Source organism: Drosophila takahashii, chromosome X, assembly GCF_030179915.1.
Source record: "Drosophila takahashii strain IR98-3 E-12201 chromosome X, DtakHiC1v2, whole genome shotgun sequence".
NCBI classification, from domain to species: Eukaryota; Metazoa; Arthropoda; class Insecta; order Diptera; family Drosophilidae; genus Drosophila; species Drosophila takahashii.
Window position 1 is genome coordinate 23,382,856 of NC_091683.1, and position 9,349 is coordinate 23,392,204.

At 39.2% G+C, this 9,349-nt stretch overlaps 2 protein-coding genes across 2 annotated transcripts; one reads left to right on the plus strand and one right to left on the minus strand.

The window, feature by feature from the left end:
* Positions 1-6,395: 6,395 nt before the first annotated feature.
* LOC108062954 (protamine-like protein 99C) lies at positions 6,396-7,302 on the plus strand (the record flags this gene model as incomplete). Its single annotated transcript, XM_070219192.1, has 3 exons — positions 6,396-6,746; positions 6,819-7,117; positions 7,174-7,302. Coding segments are annotated over 3 exons (669 nt in total), but the record flags the coding sequence as incomplete, so codon positions are not given.
* A 530-nt stretch (positions 7,303-7,832) lies between these two features.
* On the minus strand, positions 7,833-9,027 carry LOC108062956 (uncharacterized). Its single transcript, XM_017149833.3, has 2 exons — positions 8,372-9,027; positions 7,833-8,150 (listed from the first exon to the last, which is right to left on the minus strand). Exons 1-2 carry the CDS (start codon positions 8,840-8,842, stop codon positions 7,917-7,919), a joined length of 705 nt encoding a protein of 234 aa, XP_017005322.2. The 5' UTR covers positions 8,843-9,027; the 3' UTR covers positions 7,833-7,916.
* Positions 9,028-9,349: the final 322 nt, after the last annotated feature.

Consider the following 9,349-nt stretch of genomic DNA (forward strand, 5'->3'; position numbering starts at 1 on the left):
GCGGCATTATGACGATTATTATTATTATGAGGCATGCAAAAGTTGCCGTTAAAGCATCGTGTAAAATAATATTTAGACGGCAACTTTGCAAAGGCTTTTCTTCCCCCATTTTCCCTCGTTTCCCCTTTTCCCCTGCGGCACGGCTTAATTAAATTTCGGAGCAAGCCAAAAATCCAAGCGAAGACCGCCAAATGAAGAGCAATGCCAAAACTCAATCCGATGTCGCTCCAATTGCACCACAAGCTTCAAGTTCTTCGACTCTGAGTTGTTGGGAAAATCTCTTAAATTAATTGAGTCCATAGAGCCTTAGTTTCGATGCCAGGTTAGCCTTCCCCTGAAATCCCCATCCCCACTCCCATTCCCATTTCAACCTGAAACGAAGAAGCCCTGGAAAATTCTTCAGCTGCACTCGGTTGACGAAATTAATTTTCCTTTGTTGAGGTTGAATTCTCATTGTGCGAATGCCATGAAATTCATCTACATCCACACAGAGTCCAGATTTGAATGCACTATGTAGTGATTTTGATGTGGAAGCCCTTGCCGGGCGGCAATTTCAATTGAGCAGGTGGTTTTTCGGAGACCCAGTCGGTCTCTCCCCCTTTGGGCAGATTTACACCCCACACACAAAAGGGTAACCAAGTTGACCAGCGCCATCGAAATTTTAACCACAGAATTGCTATGTCTTCTGCAGCAAAATAAATGTCAAAATTAAGGGCGCAAATGGTAGAGTTTTTGAAGATTTGGGCAAATGGGAAACCATTTTCATTATAATTGAAAAAATAACCTATGTCTGTTCCATTTAAAATATAAACTGTATTTATTAATGTATTTATTAAATTTAAAATTTAAAATATTTAGCATATTGTAATACATAGGGAAACAAATTGTAAAACATTTTCATAATTTTTTTAAACCAAAAATATTTTGCAACTTATGTGCATCTCCATAATTTGAGAAAATAATTTGTAAATTTTATTAATTAAATTCTATTAATTTGTGTTTTCCATTCAATATTCGATATTATCGAATCAATATTGTCAAAATAACAAAAATATCAAACATTTTCAAGCTCTATTATAAAAATGAAAAAAATAATAAAATAAATAATAAAAAATTAACGAAAATATTTTATAAAATTTATTAACCATACTCTAGAAAATTGATGGTTATTATACATTAAATTTGTGTAATGGAAAATACAAATATTTTCTAAAATAAATTCTTTTTACTTTTGTTTCTGTGCACTGTTCCCCGAAACTAATTGGCTTTCGATGCTTAGGTAATTTTTAAATGGCCCAAGCTGTGGGAATGCGAGGGCCCCAACGAGTTGCTGGCCAAATAAAGGGCTGGTCGAAGCGCAAACCTTTCGGACGTTTCGCCGGCATAATCATAATGGTTTTTCCTCACCCACCCACACACCAACTGGACTTTTCCGCCCGTTGGAAAAGTCTGTCTGTTGCGATAAGGAGCGAGTGCTTTTGTAGTCGCACTTTTGACAAACTACTCCACTCGACACAACTCAACTCTTGACTGGCAAACAGGATGCGGGCCTCGTCCTGTGACGCAGTCACACTGTCACCGCCAGAAGTCGGTACTCTAAAACAATTTGCCATTAACATTAACGACAGCCATCGGTGGGTGTTCATTATATTGGCCCCGAAAAGGCAAACAGCCAGCTGGCCGGGCCAAACTGCCCTTATGATGACGTTACTCCTCTCCGATGGACGATGGGCGATGGACATGAATCTGTAATGGAATTCAATAAAAGCTGAGAGTGCAGAAACCGTTTGACACGGAATTCAATCGACTCCGGGCCTCTGGCCATGGAAACTGACCGAAATCGACGGGGGTTTTCCGGGGGCTTTTCGGGGCTCTGTGGGGGCAGGGTGGAGTTTTCCGGGGCGTGGGCATCGAAACTCATCAGCCGGACGCTTGTCGGGCTCATTTGTTAATTTTGTGCAATATCGGCGAGTGGCCTTCCCTTCTCTTCTTTTCTCCTCGGGTTTTCAGGTTCCTCGCATCTCTGAATCCTCAAATCCAGTCAAGACCAGCCCATCTCCTTTCGAACCGAGCGAAACATTTAACATGCGGCAATATTTATTGCCATGTGACACACGACAATGGGGTATATCGGCTGGAAGGTGGATGGAATGAGTTGGAGGTCCGGAAATGGAAGTTTATTAATTTACCAGTACACTTATTATTAAGAAAAAAACCACAAGGATAAGCACAATATTCACAGAGCCCTAAAGAAGCTAATTCTTACTCGTCAACTAAATTATACAAAAATTAAATCATATATATATTTTTTTTTTTAACATTTATTTTTTATAATTATCTATAGAGTTTATACTTAGTAGCTAAAATTCCTTAATTAAGATTAGGTCATTTATAAGTGGTTTTCTTAATAAAACTAAAAATGAGCAGAAACACCTTGAAACATTTTTTATGTTCAAAAAAATAGTTCTTAGTTAAAAATTAGTTTACAAATTGAATAAAAAAATAATATTGTTTTTTTTATGTCTTTATATTTTTAAATCTATAAAGACTCCCTTTTAAGAATGAGTAAATTTAAAGATACATTTTTGGCAATCAATACTTTATAGATTAGCCTCTTAAGCCTCTTAGGTTTTAATCGCTTAATTTACGGACTCCGTGGATTACGATTTGAGTGCAAACTCAACTGGCCTTTGGAGCATTGGCGAACGGGAATTAGCCCGCCATGGAAATTGCAGCAAATGAGAATTGGATTGCAATTGCACCGAGAACAGTTCGCGGATGTGGCGACATTGGGCGATTGCCCAATCGCTCGCCCTCCTCCTAATTAACCGCCCACTTTCAGGACACCCCATCATGCACTAGGCAATGCGATTATCGACCCAAGGCGGCCCATCCCATCCATTCCAGCCATCCATATGTGAGCCCAAAACCAAAACCCATCCTCATCCGCACTCGAAGCTCTGACGGATTGTCCAAGTTATTTGCCTGTTTGCCGACCATCGCCAATTGGCAATTGGAATCGGTGCACAGAGAAAATTATCAAAAGTTTTAGGTGCAAAACAAGGGGTGAAACATTTTAAAAAGTAAAACGTTTCATACAAATTTTATTTTACTTTGCATTTTTAAAATTTTTCATTTTTATTTTTAAAACGTTTTTATATGAAAACGGCACCTAAAACGTTGTATAATTTTCTCTGTGTGGGGGAATCCCGCCCAGTGGGATTAACCCGGGTGCGAATGTAGCGACGCCTGCGGCGGTTGACACATTCGGCGGACCAGGGGTTAGGCAGGGGTTAAGGAGGGGCCAATGGCCATCCAGGGGTTAATGAGAACGGGTGCAGGAAGTTTGAACGAAGTCATCACTTGTGCGGTTTGCCCCATTCGAAGCTCCAAAATGACTGTTCAAGTTGGCTGGTTGGTTGGGAATAGGATAAAACGTAGGGATCCGATATCTGCAAATGGAATGAAGAATCTATCTATTGATTTATTGGAAAATTGTATTTATTCTATTCAATAACTGTTAAACCTTTCCAAAATATAATAACATTTTATGCAACATTTTATAAAAACAATAGAACTTATAAAATCAAAAATAAAAATATATTATTTACATTGCGAATGTGATAATGGAATTGAAAAGAATGGACACTAGAACTTTCAACTTGTTATAAAACAGTTATAAAAATAAAAACAAAAATAAAAGGTTTAAAAGAATTTCAAATATATATCTTATTTATTTATACAAAATTTTTATATAAAGATATGATTTTGGATTTCAAATACTTAACTTACTTAAATTATAAACTGAAAAAACAATGAAAGCTTGTATATAAGATACTACAATTAAATTATAATATAAAATACACTTTAAATGTATTGTAGTCAAATACATCTGACTAGTTAACTTATTTAGCCGTTAGCTCATGTGGTAAGCAGACCATTTTTTTATCTATTTTTTTTTTAAATTAGTAGTATTTAAGTAAGTTTATCATATAAATATTGTGACTATTATGGATTGAGGGCATTTTCGCCGTCGTTTTGAGTGGCCTTAACGGAGAGACAGTGGCACTCCCATCTGCCCATCTGCCCGGCAGACTTTATTTTTAACGGTCAAGTTGTCTCGATGCGATCAACTTGCTTTTATTGCATTTGCCCGAGAAGAAAGCCATCCTCATGCTCAGCCACATCCACATACACATCCACTTTGACGTCCAGCCCGGATGTCGTTTCCAATAAACGGGCTTCGGGACAGGCGTTAAGCTGCGAGCTCTTTATACACTATGTATGTTATGTATTGTATGTGCACCATATGTGGGTAATGTGGGTGGTGGACAGTGGGCGGTGGGTGTCCTGGCACTTTAATTAATTTCTTTAAGTTCATTAACGTTTGACTTGTCGGGGGAACTGGGAACTGGGGACAGATACAAGCGGCAGACAGGGAATGGGCGGCGATATTGGAAAGGAACTCGGCACTTTGATGACATTGTTGGCCAGAGAGACTCGGTTTCCCCGGGAAACCCGAAGAGGAGGTTATCCTGTCCCGTCACTGGCGCTATGCGTTTATCACCCAGCCATTCATGGGATTCATGCTGTGCGTTCTGGCATTTCCGCCAACTGACAGTTTCAATATTGTCACTAATTGCGACGTCTTATAGCGAATTGATTTATTATTTTTACAGAAATTTCTTTATTACTTTTCTTGGATATTTTGAATTATTACATTTTTTAGATCTTAAGTGCTTTATTTTCATTGTAGCCTTTTTTTATATTGTTATACTAATTACAATTTTTTGTTGAGCTCTGCTGTAATTTTTTGCATAATTATTTAAAGAAATAAATGTATAATACATTTTTAAAAAATATTCAGCTGCCAATAAATGCCATTGAAATAAATTTTAATTAGAGCTTAATAATTATTTTAGTTTATTATACTGAAAATAAATTAATTATTAATTTATTTACAGATACATTCTCGATAAATGTATTTTTATTATTTTAAAACCAATCTATGTAAAGTCAATAGATAATTTCAACAAATGAGCTAAAAATATTTAATATGAAATATAAATATTAAGATGTATGTCTTATGAGTCCCTATATGAGTATCCTTGATCTTCCAAAAGCCTCCTTCTTGTCGTTCCCGTTCGCAGGACAATAATTGTGTTTGCCCTTCGCGCTCTCTGTTTAGTGCCATATGGGCATTAAAGATTGTCGGCTTGAAGGGGCAGCCCCGCCTGAATATTCAGCCGCACTCCATTGAGGTGACCCTGTTTGCGCGCAAAACCCTTTTGGCCGAGGTCCTTTGAGCCCGTGTCCTGTGTATCGCTGATGGCCTGCATCGCCATCTTGGTGGCGTTGGCATCCTTAAACCGTTCGCGTTCCAATTCATTTTTCAAAGCTAACCAAAAGCAACCCACCCACGGGTCCATTGGGCCGTGGATGTTTTTCCAACGTTCATTTTTTGGCAGCTCATGAATATTCATAGACATGAGCGGCCAAAGGACCGCGTGGACTATCTGACACAGTCAGCAGTTCGAAGGGGGTGGAGGTTCGGTCGAGGTGGAGGTGGCACATTACGCCGGGAGTATTTTGAAAACTGCTTGCCTTGAGGTGGTGAAAAGGGGGCCAGAGGCTCTCAACTGGCTTACATTTGCGGCACTACAAAAAACCCATTAAAGCAAAGAAAGTGCCCCCTGAAAACTGCTTAATGTACTTTAATATTTATATTGTGTTCGGATCGTACTTAGCGGGCTTAGTTTTTAGAGAACCATTAAGCCGTCCCTTCTGCCATTCATTTGCACTGTTGAAAATTCGGAAATCTATTGATAAAGACAAGAGGAAAATACCTCAATCGATTGGAGTATTTTATTCCGAAAACATCGCGGCTTGACGCTCAATATTCGGGGAATATAGGACACTCGAGTGAAAAGTGAAAGAAAGTGTGGTACCCAAAAAGTGTTCAACCAAAAAACAGATACCTTAACTGTTTTATAACTATCCCAGTAAGCGGGGAAAACGCCTTCTCAATCAGTTCACATAACACCTTCTCAATCAGTTCACAAAGTTATTCAAGCGTAGATCATTCCGGGACTTTTAGAGAACATAAAATTCAAGTTTCTCCAAATTACATACAATGGCGGGAAAGAAGCGTGAAAAGGCTCGTTTTTATTTTTAAAACGTTTTTGTATGAAAACGGCACTTAAAACGTTGTCTAATTTTCTCTGTGTATAATAAATGAAATCGTATTATAGACACAAGTACACGTAGATGAAACCTGTGATCGATACTAACAGCCCACCTCAAGAGGTCGAGAGTCATTCTAATGGGAAAAGCCCCCTTAAAACTAAACGGGAGAAACTACGTCAAAAGAAAGATATGTTTGCATACATTAATTTTCTGCGAATTATGAAAAAAAGAATCCCACTTTGGAGGCCGAGGATCTATTAAAGAAGTCAACTTTCTCAATCAGACGCAATCGATTGTACACCATTCTGGAACATTTAGAGAACAAAAATTTAAGGGTTAACAAAAAACATATAATCGAGGGTAAAAAGCGTGGAAAAGTACATTGCGAACCAGTCTACAAGTACCAGAAAGTAGCTCGCCTTACTCGGAATGGCTATCTTAACATTTTGAGGGACTACAAGAGGCTCTTCTGCGGGATTTTACCTCAAGATATGGTACGTTTTGGGGCTAGGCAATGGAATCAGCTGTCCCTCGATGAAATGAAACGCTTTAAAACTATGGTAACTATTAGAAATATAAAAGATTTGATATCATAATATTAATTATTAAACGGAACCTGTGACCATAAAAAGGGGCCATCTCAAAAGTTCGAGAGTCCGTCTAATAAGGAAAGCACTGGTGAATCTAAACGGGGGAAACTATGTCAAAAGCGCTTGGAGGGAAGGGAAAGGATCTCATCAAGATCGAAGAAGAGTCAGCTTAAGAAACGCGACTCAAATCCTTTGGGCTCTGCGATTGCCTACATTCATTTCATGCGCAAGTTTCAGAAAAAGAACCCTAATTTGGAGGCCAAGGATCTATTAAAGAAGGCAACCCATATGTGGTTCCGTCTACAAGGACATAAGCGCCAACAAATTGAAAGCCCTCTTTGGTAGAGTTTTCTAAATATAAAAGTGTTTACAGATAATAATTAGCAAACTATTTTAGGATCGTAAAAACAGGATAGGAAGAAACACTCAATTTCTAGCAATATTGAAATGTTTAAATTTTATGTGAAAAGTATTAGAGTAATAAGGATTTGTCAAATGTTCTGAAATAAAATTTGTAATTTGTAAAAAAAACAAGAAAGGAAGCTACCTTCGGCCAGACGAAGCTTATATACCCTTGTAGATAAATTAATACTTACTCGGTGCAGTTCCAGGAATTCCAATTTTGTTTTTTAGTAGTCAAGTATCAAAACGCCTACTTCCTACAAAGTTACAATGAATTTTCTTATATTTGTTTGAATTTTCCTATGGGAGCCTTAAGATATAGTGGTCCGATCCGGCTCGCTCCGACATATGTACTACCTGCAATAGAAAGAAGACTTTCGGGAAAGTTTCATCGCGATAGCTTTAAAACTGAGAGACTAGTTCGCATAGAAACGGACAGACGGACAGACGGACAGACGGACATGGCTAGATAGACTCGGCTATTGGTGCTGATCAAGAATATATATACTTTATGTGGTCGGAAACGTCTCCTTCACTGCGTTGCAAACATCTGACTGAAATTATACTACCCTCTACAAGGGTATAACAATAGAAATCATTAACTTTTTTAGAAACCCAATTCCATTTGCCTATAATATCTAGAGGCAATATAACTAATGAATCAATAGTTTATTGGGTTCGTGGTGTATATTGAGTGTATGTAAAGGTAATGGGCTGCATTGGCTGTTTCCTGGACTTTTAATTTTCAGCCTGACTTGGCAGTGGGTTCTCTCCCTGACTTTCCGTCTGACTTTGATTCTGATCCTTTTCGCTCTCCTTATTCTGCGCCTTGGTCATGGCAAACAACTTGGTCCAGTGCCTGGCGATCTTGTCGTGTTCCTTGCGGTTGGTCTTGTACTGATCGGCAATGCACATGACCAGCGGATCATCCGGATTGCACTCGCTCATCAGCACGTAAATGGACAGGAGAACCTGGACTTGGAAATAAATTAAATTAAATAAAAGAAATTTATAAAATATTAATAAAAATTTAATATATAAAATATTAATAAATATTCGAGAAGTTGTTTTCAGTCCATTTTTTTAAGGTCACAAGGCATACCTTATTGGCATGGGGCACACGTCGATTCTTCTTTGTCTCGCTGTTCGCACTATCTATAAACTACTAGAATTAATAGGGAGTAAGAACCCACCTTGGCCACATTCATCACTGGCGACCATCGCTCCCCGAGGACATCCAGGCAAATGGAGCCGCGACTGTCGACGTTGCAGTGATAGATCCGGGTGGTGAACCGGATGCGCGGCGGCCGGAAGGGGTAGCTGGCCGGAAAGCGGATGTCCAGCCGGAAGTGGCCGCCCTCGTAAACGGAGCCCGCCGGCCCGTTCACACCGGCCGTCCAGCGAAAGAGATCCTCGTGCTGCATTTCGGCACTGCAATTCGGCGGCGGATGTTTTCGAATATCCTGCAGTTCGCGCTTAATTCGCACCACACAACCGCTGAGTGGTTCGGTATTGGCTTTTCCCGTGCGACAGTGGCTGGTACTGGGTGCACTCTCCTCCTCCTCCTCGGAGCTGGCCACACTGGCGATCGCTGGCACTTCGGGCTCTACGTCTTCGTGTTCCGCTTCCGTTTCCGGTTGACGGCCGGTCTGCTCGTCGGACATTCTGTCAAATTTCTGGCCGCTGGCTTCCAACTTTGTGCTATTCAAATCTCAAGTTCCGTTGAGAACTCCACTTGCTATATGGCTTTGGGGTAATTTTGATTGTGCGGGGCTGGCTCACATGTTTTTCGAAGGCTCGTTGCTCGTTTCCAGCCAACGCGCAAGGCCCTACTAATTGTGATCGTTAGATCGATGAACTATATCCCAAGGGTTACTCAAAAGGGAGGTTTGTAATGATATGGAAAATTAAAAAAAAAAGTATAGCTTGTAAACTATACTAAGAATATTTAATTATTTTACTAATTCCGCTTGCAACTCTATATCTTTCAAGCCCTAACATTAAAATTTAATTTAATAATATTTTAAGTTAATTATGGTTATTTCTAGACTTTTTCACAGTTGTGCCAAGTATAGAAATTATCCAGACTTTGCCGTCCTCGGTGTATTAAGCATTCCTTATTCTTAAATCTAATTGGCTTCTTTTTAGGTACTTCTTTGGCATTTTTCGCG